We start from the raw sequence: 26,554 nt of genomic DNA on the forward strand, positions 1-26,554 counted from the left end.
TAAAGCAAAGAAATTAACGGTACTTATGAAAGAGAACTTATGATCTGTACATTAATACTGTACGGAACCAAACTTGAGATTGGTCCAAAACAAACATTGACATTTATCAATTTCATCAAAATAAATCTCTAGTTCTTTTTTTTTTTTTTTTGGGTGTGTACTCCAAACAAAAAGAAAATCTAGTTATTTGTTGGACCAAACGATTTTGCATATTTGCACATTTCCACTTCTCTCATTCCCTACCAAATGTGGTTAAATATTTTTGCAAACCCCTTAGCTGGGCAGCTTGAGAATGCTCCCTTTTGCTATAGATTAAGAAGCAGGTCATTTCAACAATGTGGAAGTATATTCCTGGAACCATCATCATTAATAAGAATTAATCTTTTTGAAAAAAGGCAAAGAGTGGAAATGAATATGATCAGTTTGTGATCAGAGCAGTCATAATCCAAAACATAATGAAGATGGTGGATGAATAAACAATCCTAAAATGGAAGACAATGCCGCTTTATGCCTCTTATGATCGATCGATGCCTCATTAACAATCTTCATAGCAGTTAGGTAAGTAGCATCATGTTTTATCCTACACCTCCTGTCAAAATGAATACGTTCAGATGCTAAACATAGACTTTTTGAGTGCTTTCTTAAGAAATTAACATCTAGCAAGAAGATATTTTCAATTTCAAGAAGGGTTAATAGCCTAAATAGCCCCTGAACTATTGCCATTTTCTAATGTGGTACTTAAAAAGTTTTTAAATTGATACCTAAACTTCATTTCCATCTATTAAGTTTCCCTAACCCCTAGCGCCATCAGAATAAATACTGATGTGGCAATCAATGCTGATCATGCAACCTTTGATTAATCTGAGTTATATGCCAAACAAGATGCAGCCCTAAACAGAACAGGATGAACAAATGGGATTAACAAGGCCAACTCCAACTGGTTTAGAATTAGTTTTGTAAATAGCCCCTGCACCAGGAAGGTTCACCCTTGAATTCTGACTTGTGTCAAAGAGTCTAGACCTATAACACCTGTGGTTTAAACCTTAAACCAAGATCAAGGTTTTAGTGCCCTCACCACTAAGGCATGTTAATGGCAATAAAACGGCAAGATTCATATTTAAATATCTCTATAGATCACCGCTGTTGACTTGCAAGAAAGTAAGTCAATTAGCGTATGATCGTAGATCAGAAACTACATTGTAAAAGTGATCTGATAGAATGGAATATACCAAGAATAAACTTGTCCCCTCACAGTTCCTCATCAATATCCTCTACGCAAATATGTCCTGCCGAAGGTCTTTGAAACTTTTTGCTTTCTATAGACAAAAAAAAAAAAATTGGATCAGGCATTGCTAGCCTTGAAGGGACTGAAATGCTGACAGATTTGGTCTCATTGTTCCAAAACAGTGAAAGCATGTTTTTCAGGCAAATAGCTACAATAAAGTCTTTGAAATTCCCATTCAATTTCCCCATAAACGGCATCCTGCAGGCTGCAGCAAGCGTGTGGGGGTAGCAATTGCGTACTTACCTGTCACATTTTTTATTCCTTGCAATCTAGGGATGCGTTTATGATTAAAACAAGTAAATTGCAAACACTTGTCTATCCCACCAGAGATGTTTGTTCAGCCACGTATGTTTGCTTCAGAACGGATTGGTCTAAAAGCATTTGATATTCAATAGGACTTCGAATAGCTCGATGAGGCCTTTTTTTCATGCCCAGATGGGATTTAAGGCTTTCTTCTATCATGCAAAGGTGCAATATTTATGGGGAGCCACTGAGTATTATTATTATTATTTTTAATGTATTCTGGGTAATTATCAACCATTAGGCTGCTCGTAAATCGATTGCCAGTCAAGCTTCAGGAATTTGAAACTGGGCAGATACCACTTGCCTACTTGGTTAATCCTGTGGGAAAATCTTGTATGCTTCTATTTACTGCTGGACAAACGGCGGATTCAGGATTTTTTTTTAGATGTCAACTTATAATATATATGAAGTATTACCAAAAAAATTTTAACAGATGGAAAAGATGTTCAGGGAAAAACTGTGGGGTGTCCATTGAATTTTATTTTTTTTAATTTTCTTGTTTTCCATGGATACCCTACCTTTTCACTTGGATCCGCCACTGCTGCTGCTCTGGTATAGTTCCATTGAACAACAGACATTATGCTCTAAAAGATTGAACAAAACTGGGCAAATAGGAATTGAACTTGAGGCTTTTTTCCTCACTTCAGTCTATCCAAACGGACATGTTATCTGCAAGGGCAAGCATACCGCTACTACTGCTCATTTAAAAGTTAAAAAAAAAAAAAAAAGAATTCCTAGCATTTTAGCTGTTGAAATAATGACCCTAGAAACTGGTCTAGAATTGCAATAAAAACCAGTCAGATTCCCAATAACGGAACACCAGTCGTGCCCTATCAAACCGTGCCAACACTGCTAAAGAATATTGTTGTTGGTGGCTTTTATCTAAAGTGATAGAAAGAAAAAAAAAGTTCTGGTTAAAGATATTGCGCTTAATTCTGGTTCATCAATTGTGGGAACACATATATTGCTTAAGAAATTGCTCAGCCTTTACAATCCCATTCATAGGCAGCAATCAAAAGCGTTCTACTTCTCGCCGCATAAGGTGAAGCTGTCTTTGTCCTCTGTATTTTTTATTATACAGATAACAACATATGAGAAAAAAGAATCTACCCAATCTTGCATAAATCAAACCAAAGTAAAAAAAAAAAAAAAATTTCTTTTGCCTTGAAAGACAACTGGCTCATGATATTATTTTGTGGGAAGACGAATTACTGATCGTTCAATAGGGCATAAACTTTTGACTGTCAGCGATTCTTGGCCCGATGATCAACAAACGTGAATTTCGACAGGCATGCTTTTGTACAAATCTAATTATCAATTTGTGCTAAGTTCTCAAATTTTAAATAAAATGCCAAGTTTCTTTTTTCCAGATTTATTAATATTATAACAAGAGGACATGCAAGCAACAGTATTGTATCTCTGCTGATGGTAGGCCTACATCTAAACTGACTTTTGGTCAAAAAACAGGTGCTATAAATATATATTTTTTCTTTCATAGATGAAAGGTGCTCTAATTGAGTGAGTTCAATCCAACAAAGAAAGCACAAAGCATTATTGCAGCACTGTTTTGGCTATTGTCAATCCATTGATTGCCGTTCACAACATATTGGAAGTTGGAACTATCTTTTCATTTCCAAAATCTAAGCACTTATCTTATGCTGATTAAAGGGATAATCCAAACTCACAAGTCTTTGAACCATGTCAGTTCTGTGCAGTACAGAAAGGACTACATTTGCTTGGGCAACCAGCTACGTAAATGTGTTTTATCCTTCAGCCTTACATGTTGGTTTCACCAGCCAAAATTCTTCCTCTCCTCTTTGACATCATTAGGAACAGATACTGTTGCTTTCTGCGTTGTTTCCTCACTACCATAAAGCAATACGTGGAACCCAAATTGGTTCAATTATGGTCATCAACTTCTTCAGTTCTATGCGATTGTTTAGTTCAGCTTCTGCATTCCACAATGTGAGGCTCAGCTTTACTTTAGTGTCATGTTCATAAAACATTATCCTCCCAAAAATTATTTGCAGCACTGATCAAGTTCGTCTATATTGTCTGTCTAATCGATTTGATTTGATTTTCAAATGCGTCGAGTTTGGTCAAATTGGAACCAATTGGTTTGTAGCCAAAAGTAAGACAAGCTTAAGGGTTTCGTTACCATTTTTTTTTTTACTGAAATGTGCTCGATTGATTTGCTTTTCTGTGATGTTTCCTTCTAGCAAAGCACTATACACTAATCAGGACTTCACTATATCCAATTGTGGTTTTGTTTAGAGTTAGGTTCTTGGAGACTTTTGCTACTATGTTAGTATATATATATTACTCTTTACATTTTGAGCAGAGTAAAATAAAAATATAAACTCGAACATAAAAAAATCACGCAAAAATGAAAAAAAATGCAATAACAAAAGCCATAATCAATCATATTTATGTCTCTCAAGCCACGTCAAGGGTCAAGCCTGCCTTCATGCTCGAAAGTTGCTTGTATAAAATGGAATAAAAGGGATATCCAATTAATTGTCTTCTTCAAACACTATACACAAAAAGTAGATATGAATACCGAAGCATAATGTAAGTTTTTGAATACCGAAGCATAAGATTCCTAAAAAAATTCACAAGGAATATTTTATTTATAGAGTTAAAAAAACTCACAATATATCAAATAATATCTCTAATAATGTGTTTAAAATTAACAATTTAGAAAGGAAAAAACAATTTAATATTAGACATTATTATAATTATAAACTTAGTTAAATAGGTAAATTGCATATTATATTTATAAAATAGTCCTCTCTTTCCTAATAAATAGAACTTTACCACAAATATATATATATATATATATATATGATATAGTTATATTTAGTATTATTTTTAGTTTTTTAGGTTGAATTTGAAACCCTCAATTTTGGAATCGACTTTAATATCATTAAACTTAACAGTTACTCTATACTTAGATTCAAAAATTTCAACAACATTTAAATTTGTCATAATATTCTAAAAATACTATTTAATTGAATAATCTCCAACTCATACAAAATCACTTGCCAAATAAGCCAATCAAAAATGAAAATTTTACCTAAAACCTTCCTCTCGTTTCAAATGGACGTGAAATTTAATGAGTGTAACAGTTAATTTCCTATCATATTCAACAAAGAGAAAACCATAAATCAAGAGAACAAATGACTTCTCTTTTCTTTGCTTTTTTTTTTTTTCCCCCAAAAAGAAATTAACTTGAAGATGGTTTAGGATATCAAAAGGGAACAACATGCTACAAGGCAAGCAACAAGTTAAATATACTGCTAGAATTTCTAGCTTTTGCAATAAAATCTTGATAATATAACCCCCCCAAAAAGCAATGTTTTTAAGAGGGCAAACTTTAAAATGTATTTTTTATAAAAAAAAATTATAAATGTTATAATTTGTATTTGCAATTTGTTAGACGCTACCTCTTATAGATATATCTTTTAAAAGCAATTTTATTAAGGAAAATGATATATTTATTATACTTATCCAATTGTATTAAGATCATGATAATAATCTATGTTCTATTTCAATGGCCTCTTTTTTTTTTTTTTTTTTTTTGTTTCTATTTAGACAAGCCAATTCAGAAAAATAATTCATATTTACTACTAATATAATATGTAAATCTTTGACATTTTCTTATCACATGCCTAAATATTTTGGCAAAAACATCTTCCATCAAAGCAGTGGCCCAAGGCTCATCCAAGTTCTGGTCTCTCATTGCTGCAAAATACAAAATAGTTTAAAAAAACCCCTAAAAGCCATTCAAACAATTCAAAATAAATAAACCCCAAAACAAATTATTAAAAAAACTGAAGCAAAGAAAAAAAAACAAATCAACTCTTTTCTATATTGTCCACAATCATTTTAAAGTATTATAAGTGCAAAAAAAAAAAAAAAAACAAAACAAAACAAAAGCAAAGAAAAGATACAATTGACGACGAACTTTTGGATTACTTTGCATGATATTAAAATTAATATTTAAAAATTGCAGATTCCTTTTTAATAAAGTAAGTATAAGTGTATATTAAAAATTTCAAAAATATATATAATAAAAATGCTATTATTCACTAATACCAAATTATCTCACTATTTATTTTTAGCAAGATATTAATTCTTAATTTTTTTGAGAAGGACTATTTATACCTCTATTTTCTCACTTCACACCCCACTATTATTAACAACCATCCCTTCTTCTCTTCACACTTCAAACTAAAATACTAATTTCCTTTAAAACCAAACATCTCAACCCCCTTCTCTTCTTTTTCGTCGAAACCTTAAACCTTTTACGAATTTAGCCTCAAATCAAGTCTCAATTTTGATCTTGATATTAGATAGCTTAAAATCATATATAAATCGTTTGTTTTCTTTTTATTTTTTATTTTTGATTTTGTATTTAGTTTTCAAAGATTTAAGATTTTAAGTTTAAAGATGTGATTTGGAGTGGTAATTCTAGCCTTCTGAAAATGAATTTTCAAAATACGTTAAAGGTTTCCAAAAATTGATGTTTGAAAACTTCTTCAATGTACTAAAAATTCATTTTCAGAATTTTTTTCCAAAAATCCAATTCCTAAATCCTTTGAGAATTTTTGAAAGTGTATTTCTTAAAATTTTCAATAGTTTCTGGACATTCATTTATGGAGTTCTTAAAAACTTTCAAAAATGGATTTTTTGTATACAATAACTTTCGGCTACCAATAAAAACAAATAACTTTTTAGTATACAAAAATTAACCTCATTATATCATTAGCAGATTGACAAATCCGTCAATTTTGCAATTTTGATAGACATGCATCCGAAAAGAATCATTATGTGTGAAAATGTGCTTGTACAAATTGGCTACTGCATTATGTGCGATGGAGCATGACAGCCTCATTGCACATGGTGTAATAGTCTTTTACATGAGTGCTCTTCATAATTGATAATTCCTTCAAATATATGCGTGTTAGAATTAATAAATATTTCGAATCGTTATTAAACGGATAGTGCCTGATAAAAAGATTATAAATTTTTACTATTGAAATTAAACGTTGTATACATTAAAGAAATCATTACAGATCTGTTTGAAAATTGCAATAAAGAAATTGAAATAAAAAATTACTTTCGAAAATACATTTTCGGATAATTGTAATACTTTTTGAAAATAAATTTTTGGTATAGCTAAGAAATTTTTGAAAATGCATTTTTGGTACATTGAAGAAGTTTTCAGAAATTCATACTGATAACTTACTGATATGGAGCATGACTGTCTCATTGCACATTGTGTAGTGGCCATTTGCATGAGCGCTTTTCACAATTGACGATTCTTTTCAAATGTATGCTTGTTAGAATTAATAAATGTTTCGAATGTTATTAAACGGATAGTACTTGATCGAAATATTAGAAATTTTTATTGTCAGAATTAAATATCACATACGCCGGAGAAATCAATATAAACTCGTTTGAAAATCACAACAAAAAAATTGAAGTAAAAAAATTACTTTTAAAAATGTATTTTCAAATAATTACAATGCTTTTCATAAATGCATTTTCGAATAATTATAATACTTTTTGAAAATAAATTTTTAGTATGGTTAAGAAGTTTTCGACAATACAATTTTTATACATCGAAAAAGTTTTCAAAAATTCATTTTCAATAACTTACTAAAAAAAATATGTAAATGACAAAAAAAATAATTAACTAACAAGTATTTAAATAATTTTTTATTTGACTAATTTTGTGAGGTGTATTGAGAGTTTTTGGGGTGCTAATAGTCCTTAATTTTTTTTAACCTGAAAATGGTTAAAAAGACAAATTGCCCCATTCAAACACATACCGACAACTGCCCAATAACTACCATCTGACAGATACCCTTCCATCTTCTGTCCTCTATAAATTCAAAGCCAACTTTGTTCTTCACCAAATAAAAAAAGTTGGATTTTTCTTCTAGTCTTTGCTATAACAAAAGGGGAAAAAATGGGTGTAAACTCTAACAGGGTTGAAGATTTCTCTAGCCATAGTAGTAGAAGTCTGAAGGTTTCAACAGAGATACCAATGCCAGCAGCAGAGCCAATGGAGATACACAAAGTTTGCCTGCCACCAAAGAAAACCACTTTCCAGAAGCTAAAACACGGGCTTTCTGACATATTTTTCCCTGATGATCCACTCTTCAGATTCAAGAAGCAAACATGGTGTAAGAAACTGGTTTTGGGACTACAGTTTTTGTTCCCAATATTCCAGTGGGCTCCTGAATATAATCTCAGTCTTTTTAAGTCTGATCTCATCTCTGGTCTTACCATTGCCAGCCTTGCAATCCCACAGGTAATCATGAACACATAACCACAATACCATCTCTCTTTTTTTCTTTTTCTCATGGTTGTTCATTGGGTTGTCTACTAATGAAAACCGGTGGACAAGTTTCTGAATCTATTCCATTTTCTTTCGGATCATTAGAGTGGCTAACTTATAAAAGGTTTATCAGTGAACAAGTGTGGTTTATGTAAACTGGATTTTTGTTTTTACAGTTTTTACTAACAAAATGAATTTGTTTTTATTTGTCATACTCTAAATAAAAAAATTATGTTGGTTCTAAACTTATCTAAAGATGATTTTTGTTCTCAATAGTCGGTCCACGTGAATTTAATGGTAATGATTTTTGGATCATTGAATGACATAAATCATGTTTTGGATCAAATTAATGTTCATTTTTTTTAGAATGAAAAAACTGCTTTTTCTTTTGTGGTAATCTATTTTTGTTTTGTTGGACTGCAGGGAATCAGTTATGCAAAGCTTGCAAATTTGCCACCTATTGTTGGATTATGTTAGTATCAGAACCAAAACTAATCTGTCTCTTAATTGAATGCAATAATGGATAAAAGCAAATAAATGAACTTTTTTAATAATATGAATTTCCATCAATTCATGTAGATTCAAGCTTTGTTCCCCCGTTCATGTATTCTGTCCTGGGGAGTTCTAGACATCTTGCTGTTGGTCCAGTGTCCATTGCATCCTTAGTCATGGGCACAATGCTGAGTGAAAGTGTTTCCCCTGTTGAAGAGCCAATTCTCTACCTTAAATTAGCCTTCACTGCTACCTTCTTTGCTGGTTTATTTCAGGCATCTTTGGGTCTGTTGAGGTATCATTTTTCAATGTTCTAAAGTCAAAGTGTTTAAAGTTGATTGTTAAGTGGAAGAGTTTATGTGGTTTTCATTTTCCTCGAGAATTAATTGATAGGAATAACCTTTAGATTACTGAAAACAACTTTTGTCACTATTTTCAGAATATCAGAAGAATTCCTGAACATATTGGCCTATAGACAAAAGCCACTTCATTATCTATTAGTATTTTAATTGATTCTGGTTTACGATTTTACAGGTTAGGCTTCGTGATCGACTTTCTGTCCAAGGCAACTCTTGTTGGTTACATGGCTGGAGCGGCAGTCATTGTGTCATTACAGCAGCTGAAGGGGTTGCTTGGAATTGTTCATTTCACAGGCAAGATGCAATTCATTCCTGTTATGACCTCTGTATTTGACCACAGAAAAGAGGTAAGTTGCTTCATCCGAGTGAAAGCAATGTGCACTTTTCAACAAAATATTCCAATGGTAATATCAGCTGAATTCATCTGCAGTGGTCCTGGCAAACTATTGTAATGGGATTCAGCTTCCTTTTGTTTCCGTTGACAGCAAGGCATATCGTAAGTACCTGTATTTTACCAACAAAATGATATGTCCAAATTCTAGCTTAGTTCTTTAAATTTTGATCTTTGAAAATTTTGATGCAGAGCATGAGGAAACCAAAGCTTTTCTGGGTCTCAGCAGCCGCCCCATTAACATCAGTGATTCTCTCAACGCTTTTTGTCTTCTGCATTAAATCAAAAGCTGGTGGAATCTCAATTGTAAGAAGTGATACTATATTCTACTTTTATGTAATCGAAGATGTTTAGCGAAATTCTATCAAATCTAAATTGTGTCTTTCCTTTTAACTTTCACAGATTGGCCACTTGCAAAAAGGCTTGAATCCACCTTCATCGAACATGCTATACTTTAACGGCCAATATCTGGAATTAGCTATCAAGACTGGCATTGTCACTGGGATCCTGTCCCTCACTGTAAGCTTTTCCTGAACCAGCACTGTCATCGATATCTTATTCGAAAGCTAAAATCCTTTCTATAAATAAATCAGAAAAATTGTGTGTAGATTTATATGAAAGTGCATCCTCATTCTCAATATCGAATTTCTGTATGATTTTAAGTTTAGTCTTTCTAGTGTTCAAGTTTTTTTAATGGTTTGTAGGAAGGAATTGCAGTTGGAAGGACATTTGCTTCTCTAAAGAACTACCAAGTTGATGGAAACAAAGAAATGATGGCTATCGGTCTCATGAACATGGCTGGTTCTTGCACTTCATGTTTTGTTACAACAGGTGATGACTCTTTCACATTTGACATCGTAGAACTTCATAAAAATAAAGTGGTACTTTGCATCTAAAAACTATTCTCTTCTACATGTCTTTCAGGATCATTTTCTAGATCAGCAGTAAGTTACAATGCTGGAGCACAAACAGCAGTTTCTAACATTGTACTAGCCACAGCAGTGCTTGTGACTCTGCTGTTTCTCATGCCACTATTTTACTACACCCCTAATGTCATCTTAGCAGCCATCATCATAACAGCAGTGATAGGGCTTATTGATTATCAGGCAGCATACAGATTGTGGAAAGTTGACAAACTCGATTTCTTGGCTTGCGTTTGCTCCTTCTTTGGGGTCCTTTTCATTTCTGTTCCTCTGGGACTTGCCATTGCAGTAAGCATTTAACTCTGTAGTGATTGCTCTCATCTCCTCTCCTCCTGGTATTGAACAGTTAATAGGAGCAATAAATTTGACAATTTTATTGGTCGGTATCTAATGAATTCGCCTGAAAATGCAGGTTGGAGTTTCTGTATTCAAGATTCTCTTGCATGTCACCAGACCAAACACTATGGTCTTGGGGAATATTCCAAGAACACAGATATACCAAAGCCTCAACCGATACAAAGAAGCTTCAAGGATCCCTTCGTTTCTTATACTGGCCATTGAATCTCCAATCTACTTTGCAAATTCAACTTATCTACAAGAAAGGTAATTCCGTTACTTCGCTTGTAAAGTTTAGGATCAAATCCCTCTCCCAACAGTCCCGTCCCTTTTAGTAAACGATGTATAAATCCAATATAAATCCTTCGGAGACATCCTCCGGAGACTTACGGTGACCATGGAATAAGGAAGCATTCCCTCACCCTAAACTTTTATGTACCAAAAAATTAACTCCGCCTCTTCATCTTATCAACGATAGGTCAATAAACAATCCAATAGATTTCCATAAAATAAGTTAGGCTGAATGGTTTTATTAGTATAGCAGATTATAGCAGACCATCTTCTTGAGCAGTGGTTGACAGACTGAGAATTTCTTTGTTAAAGGATATTAAGATGGATTCGAGAGGAGGAAGATTGGATTAAGTCAAACCAGGAAAGCACTTTGAAATGTATAATTATTGACATGGCTGGTAATTTACTCCAAAAACTCTTTGATCATCCATCCAGAAAAGGAATTTCCTACTGTATTTGGCTAACAGTCTTGCAATATTCTCAGCTGTCACAGCCATAGATACAAGTGGCATCGACATGGTATGCGAACTGAGAAAAATGGTAGAGAAAAGATCACTCCAGGTAATGATTGTCACCATGACTGCACATTCTTTTTGAACCTTGAGGTTAACCCTTTGCTGATACGGTTTTCTTTCAATGTAGCTTGTGTTGGTAAACCCTGTGGTAAGTGTGATGGTGAAATTGCATCAGTCCAAAATCTTAGAGTCCTTTGGAAAGAACGCATTCTATCTCACAGTGGGGGAAGCAGTAGGAGACATCTCAGCTTCATGGAAGCTTCAGCCATGACAATATAGCGAAACCAGCTAGACGACAGAAATCAAGTGATGACTATCACTTTTAGACCTTTGGCAGGGTCTTCGAAGAGTAGTACTATAGATATGAGAGAACTTTGTTTTCACTTTTCATTTTGAGAGAAGCCCAAATCGATTTAAACATATGCTTTTGTTTGATGGAGAAATGAAAGTTATGTTCAAGAAAAGAGTTTTTAAAGCCTCTTGCATTCTACCAAACCAAACTGATGGCTCTTGCCTTTTTAATTCATTTCCGACATGAATCTCAATTTTAAGTTACTCCTGCCTATTAACTACCAATTTAATTCTGTCATTATCTTGGGAAAGTTTGACCTCACTCCTCTTGAACCCTTTCATTACACCTTTCTGAAGTGTTGATCAGGATGAGTTTCCCTAATCGAGGACCAGGATTTAAAGGTTCAACGGCCAACCTCATGCGGCCAACAAATCAGCTAATCAATCACAAAACTTTAGAATGACTCAGGCTTACATTTATGGATGAAATACTCTCAAAGTTTTAGATTAACACCAAATTTCTCAAAAATCATATGCAGACCTAAAAACTCAACCAAGCAATCATATTAAAGAATTAAAAACTAACCATGCAGATAAAATCAGAAAACAGTATCAGAAGCAGTGTATCATCTTTCTCAAAGCCACCTGTAGTTGTATATATAGATCTCCCTGGCACAAAGTCATACCTGGCGTTATGTGCTCCAGCTTCATATCACTTAAGCATCGCTATCACAAAGTTTTACTGTTGCTCTCTATCATATTCAGAAACACTTCTCTATTATCTCCAGTAGAAGTAAAAATAGATTCCATAACTTAAGCTAGTTCTTTTTCATTGCCGATTAGATTTGGTATCTAAAGAATTATATCTTTCAGCTCCTCCAAAGCAGTGGAAAACAAAGAATTTAATTCCCACAGGAAATTTCTTCACACCTGATTCTTTGTCAGTCAAACATCTGCATGAAATGGTTTCAAAATTCGGATGGTATCATGACAACGGAAAAAAAAAAAGAATTGTAAACTGAAGAGGGAAAAAAATGTAAACACTCTGGCATATCAAAGTTCAAGCCAGAAAACTAGACAGGTCTTGGGTCAATGACTAAACAAGGTAAGTATCTGAACCATTTCTGTTTAACTTTACATGTTCAGTAACATTTATTTTTTTTCTTATTTAACTAACACAAGAACTGGATCTTTATTTAACAATTACGGGATAGGCATTAAATGGAAATTTTTTTCTGGAAATGCTCCAAATGTTTCACTGATACAATCCAACAGAACATTTCTCAACCACATATATATGTTGGCTAACACTTCTTAAGAAATCACTTTAACATATATAGTAATTATTTCTTACTTGATCGATATCGTGTTATCGGAATCTCTCTCAGTTCCCGTCTAATGCATAGATATTCACCTAGCAAAGCCATCAGTGCAACTCCAGTACCATTCACAACCCACCATGTTATTGAGGAAGGCCAACCTCCATATATGAGGCATATAAAGAGATGGATAATATAGAGGGTGGCTGAAAAATCTAAGCACTTCTTTGCCCTTTCAATCAAATAAAGCAGGTACCCAGCTCTGCATGGATCCAAATCAAACAAAATTGCAAGTTAAAATGACCTAAGTTTAGAACCTAGTATTATCATCTCTAAAATTCTTAGTACATTTTACTTCAGGAGTTTATGTACACGAACAAATAAAAGACCACTCGGTTTAAAACTAAGCAATATCTAGTTTTGGCCATTAACACAACTAAATAAACTCTTCCTCATACAGAACATCAACTGAATCAGTAAAATACCAGATGCAATGACTTGAGCAGGGAGGTGAATAACATTCAAGCTTAGCTACTAATATCCTAAACAAGTTCAAGATTCAATCTTCCGACATTTCAATTTCAAAATTCATGTGCAGAGCTTTCTAAATCTTAGTTTTTAGTATCAGAAAAGTAAACACATCATAAAACAAATCACACCGACCAAACATCACAAGTGTACCATCTGCACATTGATCCAAGCCCGTCCTACAACCCATAATCAAGGATGAAATAAGAGAAATGGGAATATGTTCTAGTTCAATCATAACCATCAGAAAGGTGCTACAAGGATGAGTATCACAGCAAAGGGAACATTGGTGAGGCAACAGTGGGAAACATACGGATTTTTTAATTAATAAATTAGGCCCTAATTGAGCAAAATAAGACCTAGTTTTAACACTATCATCCTTTTAAGAAAACAATTGTTTATATTCAAGCAAATCCAATATTTAGTGCATCTAAAAAGCAACACATAGAAACTATCCATTTTTTCTATAAATGCATTCAAAAGTTCACACCAGCAGACGCAGATAGGCATACAAATGAAACATAGCTAAAAAGCAAGATAGGAATTATATTCTCACCCTGCAATAGAGCTGAGCAGAAACGAAGCAATGACACACCAGCCGGTAACGGTAGAGGTAGTAACAGTAGCAAAGTCAAAGAAATAGACCAAACTCATACGAGAAACGCGAGATCCAACAAGAAATGACAAGAAGACTCCAAGTGTAAGGTAGAATAAACATTGAAGGCAAACAATTTGGGCTACAATAAGCCAAGGATCCCATACCACAGCACCATAGAACATGACTACAATTGCAATACCCCCAGATTAGCAAAACCCCAAAAACAATTTCCAAACCAATTCCTCAAAAGGATACTAAATTTTCCTTATACCCAAGCGTCAGATCCCAAAAAAGCTAGTTCCCTTGAATGATTTTCTTCGAAACCCTAATTCTCATGAAATTAAGAGGACCAGAGCAAAACCATCGGTTGCCCAGCCGGAGTTTATCGAAGTTAAAGGAAAACCCAGTTTTTGAAGAATGAAAATTCAATGCTAAAATTGAATTTGAGGTTCACTTTTTAGTGTACCCAGAATAGAGATTGGGCGAACTTGGATCTGGCAAATCAGTGAGTCCTGAGTGAAACAAATCCGTATCTAGAAGGCCCTTTTATGGAGGGAATCTGAGAATAAAAAACAGCTATTATTTGATGTAAATTACAAACAGAAAGAAGCAAACAAAATAAGAAAAAGATAATTGAGATATTGATTCAGAAAAAAAAGGTGAAGATTGAAAACAAACAGTCGGGATCGATACAAGCGAGATGTTTAGGAGCCGTAAACCTCAACGAGTTCTGAAAAACATATTAAAATTTTTTCTCACTAGAATTATTATTTTTCCGCGGCTCCAGCCTCAAGTCGAACCTATTTTTGGAGAGGGATCGAACTTTTTACTAAAAACAAAAGAAAAAAATGAAAGGGAACTCGTTTATTCCATTTTGTGTGTTAGTGAAGTTTATCCAAAATTTTAAATGAATAACTCTTTTCTCACGTCACCGCATAGAGCAAGGGATTAGTGCGTTTGATACGTATAAAAGGTCGTTGGTTCGACACCCACCGTGGTCGAATCTACTAAATGCTATTTACTAGCGTTGAATTGCCTCATTGACTCTCCGCTTTTATCTTCGGTTCTTTTGCACCTACAGAGAGAAAAAAAATTCCGAATTTCCACCTTTCGAGCGATAACCTAAAAATGGCAAATTCATGATTTTCCCAGAGCTGTAGAGTTGACAAGGCTTACTCAAAGGGAAGTAGGGATGAAACCAAATCCTTACGCAGATTGATTCAGAATCTAAATAAGCTATGTTGTTTTCAACTCTCAGTTGAATTTTTCTCTTAAATATATATATATATATATATATGTGTGTGTGTGTGTGTACACACACACACAAATTAAGCCTGAAAATAAGGGAATTTGAAACCACACATGCTACATGCGTTCTTAAGCAGGAAACAGAGTATTTGGCATCCAAGCAATAAACTGCAGAATAGACAACACCTTAATTCCCAACGAACATGCAAAAGTTAATGTTTTCATTGTTGGGAAAAAAAAAACTTAAGAACCTGTGTTAGTATTTCATCATTACGATCTTTACATGCAAACGTAATAATACAATGGCCAAAAAATTTTTTGCATACCTTGGCCTCTGATTTATACAGTAATAATACAATGGTATTGTGAAAAATTTTGTCGGAACAAAATTTAGGAGAAGATTACTAGAACTCAGGATAGTTCACAACTTTTTCTCCTTCTGCTACTTTTCCTTGCACTGACAGTGACTTTTGCTTCGGTTTCACCGTTCTGTTGATGCTGATCATTTACAGGAACTTTGGATGAATTTATTTGACTCCTTAACCATAATATTTCAACCTTGGCAGAAGCCAATTCTTTCTCAAGTTTCTTCACTAGCTTTTCCAAACTCTCCCTTTCCTTGCCGAGTGCCATGACAAGGTTATGAGCATCTTCCATGTTTTCTCGGGCTTCTTTAGATGCATTCTTCTCCTCTGTAAGTGTTTTATGGAGCACCATTTTCTCGTCCTCAAGAAAAGATAATTTAGCATTATACATTTCTAGATCTCTGGAAAGTTTCAATATATTTCAGTTCATCTCATAAAGTGACTTCGTAGCCTCTTCCTGGTCTGTTTCTAGTAATTTTCTTGCTTCCCTGTCCTTCACAATCTGCTTCTTTAGAGCCTGTAGTTCCTTGTTTATGGAAGAAACAACCTTTTTCTCTTCCTTTAAATCATTGGCTATGGTTTCTGCCTTTTTATAGACATCTACCAATTCCCTCTGAAGGCTATCACGATTTTCCATCATAGAAGTCAGCTCATGAGAAAATATCCACAGCTCCTCGCCAGTTTTCTTCAGAAGTTGCTTAGTAGTTATGTGCTCACTGGCCAGAACTTCGCTGCTCTGTTTTGCCTCATCAAGACTACCCTGCAGTCTTAATATAGCTTTATCAAAGTCAGCCCTAAACCTTGAAACCTCAGACTCAAGCTCTTTACATTGACCTCTTGATTGCTTCAGTTGCTTCGACAGATCAGAAGCCTCACTCCTGGACTTCGCAAGAGTTTCCTCAGCAAGTAGGAGTTCTTCTTTCAGGTTCTTTACCCTGTGCAATTCAACCTCCAGTGCTCTCTTCAGGTGTTCCCTCTCCTTGTTCAAATCAGGAACAATTGCTTTATTTTCATTGACATCGTTTACAGCAAGCTCAAGTTTTTCCTTTAGCAGCTGAATTTCATTTTTTTCTTTCCCCCAAAAGCTTAGCATCTGCCACTGCCTTATTTTCAGAAGACAGTTTCAGATCATTGATATCCTCCAGAAGAGCACCAAATTCCAGCTTAGAATTATCTCTTTCAACTGTTAAAGAGCTTATCCTTGCATTTAATTCATCCACCGCAGAATTTTTGGATTCAAGTTCACTTTGATTTCTCAGTAATTCTTCTTTCAATCCTTCAATCACTGAATGTGCTTCCCCCAGTTCTTCCTTGGTTTGCTTGTAGGTAGTGTTCAAGTTCCTTCCTTATCATTAAGTTCTGAACTGAGCGAGTTAATTTTTTTCTTGTAGGATATCAACTGAATCAAGCTTTTCCTTCAGTACTTGTTCAAGAGATCTTTTCTGTTTCCCAGCCTTCAAAAGGTTGCTTTGAAGACTGCCTATTTGAACTTTAAGCTTCTCAATTAACCTCTTCTCATTTTTAAGCTCCTGCCCTATTCCTGTAATTGTATTGTTAGCTGAATTTAGTTGATCCATTATAGACAGCTGTTCTTCCTTTGCCTCTTTGAGTTGCTTGGTTCTTTCTTCCCGTTCATTTAGCAGCTTTGATTCAAAGTCTTTCTCTATTGAAAATATTGCAGCTTCCTTTTCTTGCAATTTGATCTTAATCTGCATATTCCAATCCATGCAAGAATAATTGTAAACTAATCCAAAAAAATGGGTATTTGGTAAGGGAAGATGAATAAAATAATTTGGAACTGCAAACATCACATTAAGGGGAAAAAACCAAAAGCATTCTTTGATCTCTGTTCTTTTTGTTTTTCGAATTTTCCTTTCTCTTTTGGAAAGAGAGACTACTTGATAGGAGGTAGGGCAGTAAGGGGAGGGAGGGGCGTTTGAGGAGTGGGAGACCAAGAGACAATAATATAGTTGAAAAGCCTTGAGTATCCAAAAGGAGGGAACTGGTTTTTCCTTATTTGTATTATTTCTATAACTTCTTCAACTCTTCTTGCATGCTCAAAGCCATCTAGAAAGAATGAGCTTGCATAACAAAATTTTACTTTCAAGTTAAGTGATGACTTACTGATTCTAGGGTTTCATCAGTTGCTTTCTTCTTTCTTCTCCTTCTTAACCAAAGTATAGAGTGCACCAAGCACACCAGCACCAAATACTCCAAGACCATTCAGGAAAGATAGAAAGGGATTAATGGTGAATTTCCTTGTGCTTCTTGTCCATGCAAGCTATCCAATTAAGAAGTTTTGAAACTTAAAGTCACAAAATCAAGAGGTAAACATAATGAAAGCAAATAGACTGGATGGGATCATAAATTAAGAGAAACTCAGACCTCTGGCTTTTAGTTTTCCCATGGTTTGTGTGCCTCACTTTCTTCTGAAATAAGATGAATATATTCAACAGAAAATGAAGAAGGATAAACAATTATTAGACTAACCCTAGTTAAAGGACTTAAAAAGAAGAATGAAAACAAGACCTTGATAAGAGATCCAAAGTGAAATATATATAAAAGTAAACTAAATTTGTAAGCGGATTAACTTTAAAAGAACAAGCATGAGCATAGGGACTCGTTTTGAATATGAAAGAAAAGAGTGGCAATGCTAGCTATTTACTTCAATAGTTATACATGCTTCACCTGAGATTAGACCTCAAGCCAACTAGTCCAGAAACTGTGACTTTGTACCTGATTTCTTGTTTATGCAAGGTAATTTGTTGTAATACCAAAACAAACCACTAGGCATTTTACTAAATTCTCAATCGGGTCATCTCTTACTAATTTCATTCAATGCACTGTTGAACTTTTACTAACCAAACAGTCCTAACAAGGTTGTTCTATTACCATTAGGAGGAATGTTTCCTTTTCCTTCTTGGGAGGGGATGGAAATAATTAAATATTTAACTCAAGTGTATCATAGTAACAAAAGTTAAAACAGAATTCTTAACATAATAAGCGGGAAAGGAAAGAAATTAAACTATAGGGAATCAGTGCCACTGCTTTACTGCTAAGGCGGCTCTCTTGTTCCTTCTTCTTCTTCTCTACTTTTACTCTCTCTCTGCCTCTCTTTCCCTGCAATTTAACAAGTCTTAGCAATCTCTCTCTCTCTTATCATGGAAGATTGATCTATCTAACCATCTCTCTTCCAAGACAACAGTAAAAGTGGTAAGTTCATCTAGCACACCAATCACTTTTATACTTGGAACCTTAAGGAGGCTTACCAAAGATAGATTACTAAAACCAAAATACACATAAAGCAATCTCTCAACCACATGTATTGGTTCTCTTTCTACCAAGATCCATTGCCATATAAAATTAAAAAATATACCAAACAACATTATAATGTCAACAACAAAAATCTACCTAGACAGAGACAGAGACAGAGAAGGATGTTGCCACAACTCACAAGAGCATGGTCAACAGTATTAGTGTTTCAGCCAAAGGGTAGAGAGAGAGAGAGAGAGAGAGAGAGAGAGAGAGAGAGAGAGAACAAAGAGATTGATGTTTGTTAACTTAATTTCATATATAAAGATAGTTTGTTATTGTTTAATTTTTATAAAAATCTTTTTCAATCGACAACCTGGAACATCAGATGTCATGTGTCTAAAGGCACATAGCTAAAATATGTCCTGTAGATTGGTTCCAAAGGCAATTCCAATGCTTCCATTGCAACTAGACTAATAATTTAAATAATAAAAGTCCAATGGTGAGATTGAATCAATTCAGAATATAACGTTAAAGTTGAGCTACTTCATTGGCATCAAGCCAGTTAACTGCCATGTTTGAACCTCATGTTATAAGTACAGGACAACCATCAGCAAAATCTTATTAGAATTTCTTCAAGAAAACAATCTTGCTTATGAAAAAAGTTCCAAAAGGAATATAAGTACGCAAATTATAATAGAACATCGCTCCAAGGAGCAAAAAATTAAATGTCCATACTCTCAATGCATGCAATAGCTGTTGAAGAAATGCAAGCAGGACAAAAGGCATAAGGTTGATAATCAGGCAACTAACATTGACAATCTAACATGTATATCAAGTGAAAAACCATAAATAATAAGGTTGCGTTTGGTGTATAAGGTTATGGATAGGATAGGACCAAAAATAATTTAATTCGTAAATGTTCTTTATCTTATCTTATTTTGGTGCATACATAACAAAAATGATCTCATCTTATTTTACAAAATTTATTAGTAAGATAATCCAATCATCTCCGTCTCCATATGATTAAGTAATTCAATCCATATGGGATAACTAAACCAATTAATTTCCATTCCTTCTGTTAAAAAGACAAGAAAGAACGATAAATATAGCATGAAATAAGAAGTTATCCTTTTTGATCCTATCTGTGAACCAAGCAAGCAAGATAGATAAAGGTTGGTAATCACTGAAATAAAATCAAGCCAGAAAAAAACTTAAATATCCACAATCTACTGTGATATGAATTAAGTTCACTGCAAAAATATATAAAATTTAAAAAGTAGACAAATTTCAAAAAATATTTCACCAAACTCAATGATTTGATAGAATTCCAAGAGAAAATTGTTCAGCGAAGTAACATTGCCTCCATCTAGCACGATGAGAATCAAGCAATAATTCTTCAAAAGCAAGAGCACCCTCTAAACAAAAGTAAACAAGTAACAAGTAATGCCTTAGAAAAAAGGTGCAGACTCCAATAACTTGCTACTCAAGATTCTAACTTCTCAGATAAAAAAGGAATAAAGGAAACCCATTTCACCAAATGCAATACTTTGATTAAAGCAAATGGTTAATACCATTCTAGTTAACTCGAACAAGAAAACCAATAAGAAAAATAAGCTCAGTCGAGGAAAAAAAAATTATACTGCAATTAATCTACAAGCTATGAAAACAATCAAATGATAAAATTCAAAAGAACATTTCACCAACCAAAACATTGCCTATATATACAACTTTTAGGCAAGGCTGTCCCAAAGGCATTGACTTGAAAATTCTAAGACAAAATTACAGACAACCCATTTTGAAAAATCCAATAGTTTGATTAAAAAAAAGATAATTTAAAGAAAAAATATTAAAAAAAAGGGGTTTACTTAAGGTGGAGTCTTCAAGAGCTTTGGCTCTGAGTTGCAGGAAAGGAAGAATGGAAATACCCACAAGAAGAACAGCCCTCTTCTTGCTGGAAGCGTCGTCCTTTGGGTCTTCATGGGTCAGAGAAGCCATTGGAGGCCTGACGCTTTTCCTTATTCTCTTGGTTTCCGCATTTCTGGCGTTAAAGGAAACGGATTGAGAAGAAGAAAACACTACTTAGAGAGTTGGAAATGGGAGCTTGTTAGGCCAAAATGCTCGGATTTAATCGTTCCAGCAAAAACGAAATTAAATAATCAATCAATCATACAAAAGATAATAATTTAACGTGATTAAATCTAATTGACCTACATCCACGAATGATAAATAATATTCACTAGTTGTAAAAAATTACAAACATAAAATCAAATCATTAACCATTCAATACCCATAGATTCTTTCAATATTCTCGTATTTTCAATCCAAACAAATACATACCCATGTGTATCTTTTCAATACAACTAAATGCATACTCATATGCACCCATACATCACATCTATGTGGACTCTCTCAGTCTCTTCTAGTTTACTCATAAATAAATATACACACTCATAAAACGTAAAGCTTCAGTACTCCTATATAGTGTCTATCTCACAAAATCTTATAATTCTCTTACATTTTTTTTTCATACCTAATCTTGTAAAAACTTCACCTATTTATAAATATATAAACTTGGCTATTAAGAATCTATTTTCTCTTAAAATTCTTTTCATGCAAGTCAAACTTGCCTATTAATAATCCATTTCCTTTTAAAATTTTTCTTTTATAAATTTTCTTATCCATTAAGCAATATCTAATAAATCTCAAATAAATCTCTAACAAATCTCAAACGAATATCTTATGTGATTCGAGTTATTATTCCTAACAATCTTCACATTGACTCAAATTTCATCAATCATCTGTCTTCATACTAGACATACTTGGCTCCACCTGCAATAGAAGTCTTACAATCATTTTCTCGTGTGCTTCCTCAAAGCACGAACTCGAACTTCTTCTTTGAATTGAGCTTCTCTAAGTTTAGATCTTCTTACGTTTTGAACCTTTAGCTTTTCTCACGTCTCGAACTTTCGGCTTTGATACTACTTGTTAGGCTAAAAGGTTACAATCTAATATACCAACAGAAGCGAAATTAAATAATCAATCAATCACATAAAAGACAATAATTTAACGTGGTTTGATCTAATTGACCTACGTCTATAAATGAAAAACAAGATCTACTAGTTGTACAGAATTACAAACATACATAAAATCAAATCATCAATCACTAAATACTTATAGATCCTCTTAATCTCTTTTAGTCATATAAAGTATTCTTAACCTAAATAAATATATACTTATGTGCACACTTTCAATACAACCAAACACATACTCATATGCACCAATATATCACATTTATGTGGACTCTTTCAGTTTCTTCCAGTTCACTCACAAGTAAATATACATACTCATGAGACGTAAAATCTCAATACTTTTATAAAATATTTATCTCACAAAATCTTATAACTCTATTACATCTTTTTTTCATATCTAACATTGTAGACAGTTCACATATTTATAATAATACAAATTTACCTATTAAGAATCTCTTTCATCTTAAAATTATTCTCTTACAAGTCAAACTTGTCTATTAAAAATTTTTTTTCTTTTAAAATTTTTCATCTACTAATTTTTTTGTTCATTAAGTAATATTTAATAAATCTCAAATAAATCTCTAATAAATCTCAAATAAATATCTTATTAAATTTAAGTTATTATTTCTAACTCACAAATAGCAAGAGCTCCCTATCACACGAAACCGAAACCCATTTCAATTATGTTTTTTTTTTTTTTTTTGCTTTTTTAGGAATTTATTTTCAGTAAACTGAGAAAGAAATGAAGCTTGCTTTTACTTTGCTGTAACTTCCTTTGCATCGATTTTGGGCGCTTCCCTTTCTTTTATAAGTGGAAAAAATGTCGTCTCCTACATATTTTCCGGCAATTTAGTATTTAAAAAAATAAAATTATCAATTTATTATTAAAATTTTCATTCTGTCATTAATTATGATATATTGGACTAAGATCATTAAACAAACTTATCAACATAATATAAAATTTTAATAAGATATTATACCTATTAAAAAAATTTTAAAATTTCTTTTAAAAAATTAGAAAATTTTTTAAAATGATAAAACATTTTAAAATATTTGAAATATTTTTATAAATTATAAAAATAAAAAATTATGAAAACTTAAAAATTTCAAAAAACTCAAAATTTTAATAAAAAATCTAAAAATTTTCAAAAAGATTATGAAAAATTTTAAAAATGAATATTTTAATAAAAATAAAATTTAATTTAATTTCAAAAAAATCATAAAAACTTCAAAATAAAAAATTTTAAATTTTAAATTTTAAATTTTAAATTTTAAATTTTAAATTTTAAATTTTAAAAATTGAAAATTTAAAAAAATATAATTATTTTAAAAAATCTAAAATTTACAAAAAAATTTTTTTTAAATTCTAAAAAAACTAAAATTTTTTGAAATATCAATATTTTAAAAAAATTATGAAAAATTAAAAAGTTTTCTGAAAAATAAAAAAAAAAACTTAAAATTTAATAAAAATCCAAAAAAACTCAAAACAATGTAAAAATTCATAAAATATATAAAAAATTTAAATTGTAAAATAGAAAATGAAATATGTTCATAATTTTTAAAAAATTTTATATAATTTTTTTCAATTTTTAGATTTTTGTAAAAAATTTAAAATTTTTTCTTTTCAATTGTTTTAAGTTTTTATGAATCTTTGTTTTAAATTTTAAAATTTTTTTATTTTTTAATTTTCATTTTTTTGAATTTCACCAAATATTTTTGAATATTTTTGAAATTTTAATTAAATTTTTGAGATTTTTAAATTTTGCATAATTTTTTAATTTTTTAAAAAATATTTCATATATTTTTAAATTTTTTTTAAATTTAAATTTTTTAAAAAATTTTACTTTTAATACTAATATGACAATTAATGATGTGATGTCGAGTTAAATTTTGACATATGTCAACATCTTATTTGATGTTTATGTTATGTTAACAAGTTGATTGACAGAATTAATCTCAAATATCAAAGTGGATGATATGATGAAAGTTTGAGTATGAAATTAAAAAATTTATTTTTTAAAATATTAAACTGACAAAAATATTTAGTAAATAAATTATATTTATATTATCCTTTTTTACAACTCATATTTTTTAAAATATTTCTAAATAAAATTTTAATTATTTTTCCTTTTTTTCTTTACACCCTTCCATTTAAAAATTTTTGAATTTACAAATTTAAAAACTTTTAAAAAAATTTTGGATTTACATATTCAAAATCATTTAAAACTTTTTAGATTATATCAAAAGCTTAAAAATTTTTATTTTTAATTATTAAAATTAAAAAAATGTAAAGATCTGCATGCTTAGCTTTTTTATCAAATTGTAAATTAATTTATAATTATTTAAAATAATTTGTGTTTTGTTTGTGATATGAAAATTTTTTAGGATATTTTTTTAATTATTTTTTTAAACTCTAAATGTAATTGTTTTTAATTTATCAAATATGAAAATCCAATAAGTTATTAACTTATTGGATATACATATCGGTTAAATTATAAAATTTATCAAAAATTTATATTTAAAATTTTTAAAATTGAAATGTGAGGGATAATTAAATAATTTTGAAAAAAAAAGTTAGGTGTGGAAAGAAAAAAATAAAAGTGTGTTTAAAACCTTCCAGTTTTTATCGTGTGGAAGCTTTTCAAAAAGATAAAAATACCCCTTTTAGTAGTGATAATTATGGGAAACCTTATTTAATTATAAAATATAAATATTTTAAAGTTTTGACAAAGCTTTGTAGATTTATTTTTATTTTTATTTTTTATTTCTAACTCTAACGCATTTGATGTTTGACTCTTTTTGGATATTTGTGTGTTTTCGAAGTATAATTGAATAATTGACTCAAGTCAAAGCTAAGCTTTCTCGTTTAGCTCTGTTTCAATGTTTGATGAGAAAGAATTTGTCATGGTGTGAGTATCGAAAATAATTAAATTTTTAAAAATTTAATTATTTCAAATCATATTTACGGTGTAACGAGAATTTCTCTTCATACGCGCCTAAAGCAACCTTTAAATATATAAGAGAGGTTTTTAATATTAAAAGAAAAATATTAATGAAAAAAAAAAAGAAAAAAAGAAAACTTAGATGCCTTCATTTAGAAATACATTAATGAAATATATGTGAGGCATCGTGTGGAAGCAGATGGGCAATTCCAACGGAGATATGTCCAATTGCAAAGAGATCCATATAAGCTGAAATACCGGAAATTTCACCAATACAAAATTGCCAAGTAAGAAAAGTGCAACTTTTATCTTCCAAAAAAATATTACAGTCATATTAGCATATATATATATTTTATTCAAATCATATTATATAATCATATTATTAAAAAAAATTAATTATTTATTATACATCACATCACATGTGATAATTAAATGATTAATATTAATTTTAATAAATAAATAATTTATTTTTTTTAATAATGTGACTATATAATTTAATTTGAACAAAAAGGCTGTATACTAACATGATGTAATCGTCCCATATAATCTTTTTTCTTTGTTCTCAACCTGCAAAGTTTAGATTGCCACGTCACTCAACATTTTTTTAATATATAATCTTCCTAATTCTCCTAGTTTATGGAAAATCTATTAGCAATTTCAACAAAAATCAGTGATCAGCTTCACCAAGCAAATCTGCACTGAAAAACCAAAACCCAACTCTGAGAAGATTTTAGAAAAACCATGAAAAAATAGTTGATCTTTCCCTTACTTTTTTTATTATTAAATAGGAGTAAAATATGATAATTATTATATTACAATATGTGTTAAGGCTTCAAATAAGAAATACATATTTTAATTTTTATCAAATTTATATATGATTTTTTTGTTAAAATTTTAAATCATATTTTTTTTATTATTTTTGTATCTATGCAAATCGTCATAACTATTTTTACAAAAAATAAATTAAAAAAATTTCTAAATTTATTTAATAATTCTTTGAAAATTTTAAATTTGGAGTCCTTTTGTATTTTTGGCGTCAGGTCTCTATAAATCATATCGTTTTCTTCCCAATTTGTCTAAACATACTCTAATTTTATCAATCATGAATGGATTGAAATGAACCCACATTTAATTGTTGGTTCCCCTGTCAACCACTGACTAAAATTCAATGACAAATATGAGTCCATTCGACCACTTCTTATGACAAATACGAGTCCATTGGACCACTGCTTTTGGTCCTTTTTTTTTATTTTTTGGGAGGGGGGGCGGGGGAGAGAGAGAGAAGGGATGATTTGATTATCGAGTGAGTGCTTCCTAAATAAATGATTTTCAAAGTTATTTGGTTCATCAACAAGTTTCATGGTTCTAAATCATGATGTGCAAAAGCAAATTTTAGAAGAATTATACATGTAAAGATGCAATGATTTTCAGTCCAATGCATTCAGTGAGTGCCTTTGGCTATGATTCCATTATAGTTATGTGAAATATCATTATGACTTAGAGCTCATTAGATTTTCCCTTCTTTTTTTGTTTGAAGTATTCAAGTATTTTTTTCACTTAAACAATCTTTGATTTCTCATTCAAATATTTTGACTCAGCGATCGGTCTTTTTCACCAAATAAAAATCCTTGGTTTCGGTTAATAACCAAATCTTTTGGACCGCCAAGTACCGTGTGATCTATTAAAAAAAAAAAAATACTGAACTCTTAGTTTCAATTAATTTCAGTTATTAAGA

General features: G+C 31.6%; 2 protein-coding genes, 1 long non-coding RNA gene and 1 pseudogene across 5 annotated transcripts; 1 reads left to right on the top strand and 3 right to left on the bottom strand.

Annotated features, from left to right (window-relative positions):
* Positions 1-132: 132 nt before the first annotated feature.
* On the bottom strand, positions 133-2,141 carry LOC111278545 (uncharacterized). The gene is made up of 2 exons (XR_002688776.2): positions 1,230-2,141; positions 133-351 (listed from the first exon to the last, which is right to left on the bottom strand). It is a non-coding gene; the product is annotated as an uncharacterized LOC111278545 (long non-coding RNA).
* A 5,300-nt stretch (positions 2,142-7,441) lies between these two features.
* On the top strand, positions 7,442-11,515 carry LOC111278411 (putative sulfate transporter 3.4). The gene is made up of 13 exons (XM_089764655.1): positions 7,442-7,910; positions 8,361-8,409; positions 8,517-8,724; positions 8,964-9,135; positions 9,219-9,284; positions 9,372-9,485; positions 9,582-9,698; positions 9,884-10,010; positions 10,104-10,390; positions 10,515-10,705; positions 11,042-11,127; positions 11,214-11,290; positions 11,372-11,515. Exons 1-13 carry the CDS (start codon positions 7,566-7,568, stop codon positions 11,513-11,515), a joined length of 1,983 nt encoding a protein of 660 aa, XP_089620781.1. The 5' UTR covers positions 7,442-7,565.
* A 474-nt stretch (positions 11,516-11,989) lies between these two features.
* LOC111278917 (uncharacterized) lies at positions 11,990-14,166 on the bottom strand. Of its 2 annotated transcripts, XM_022865669.2 has the most exons (3): positions 13,939-14,166; positions 12,890-13,116; positions 11,990-12,488 (listed from the first exon to the last, which is right to left on the bottom strand). In XM_022865669.2, exons 1-3 carry the CDS (start codon positions 14,160-14,162, stop codon positions 12,481-12,483), a joined length of 459 nt encoding a protein of 152 aa, XP_022721404.1. In that variant the 5' UTR covers positions 14,163-14,166; the 3' UTR covers positions 11,990-12,480. The 2 variants fall into 2 exon arrangements, with proteins under 2 accessions (XP_022721404.1, XP_089620782.1); XM_089764656.1 differs by lacking the exon at positions 11,990-12,488 and having other exon boundaries at positions 12,879-13,116.
* Positions 14,064-20,927, bottom strand: LOC111278412 (MAR-binding filament-like protein 1-1; annotated as a pseudogene). The gene is made up of 4 exons (XR_016344021.1): positions 20,714-20,927; positions 17,979-18,022; positions 17,718-17,874; positions 14,064-17,302 (listed from the first exon to the last, which is right to left on the bottom strand). The product of XR_016344021.1 is annotated as an MAR-binding filament-like protein 1-1 (transcript).
* Positions 20,928-26,554: the final 5,627 nt, after the last annotated feature.

Source organism: Durio zibethinus, chromosome 8 (genome assembly GCF_047325235.1).
Source record: "Durio zibethinus cultivar Kanyao isolate XHJ-2024 chromosome 8, ASM4732523v1, whole genome shotgun sequence".
In the NCBI taxonomy this organism is placed as follows: Eukaryota; Viridiplantae; Streptophyta; class Magnoliopsida; order Malvales; family Malvaceae; genus Durio; species Durio zibethinus.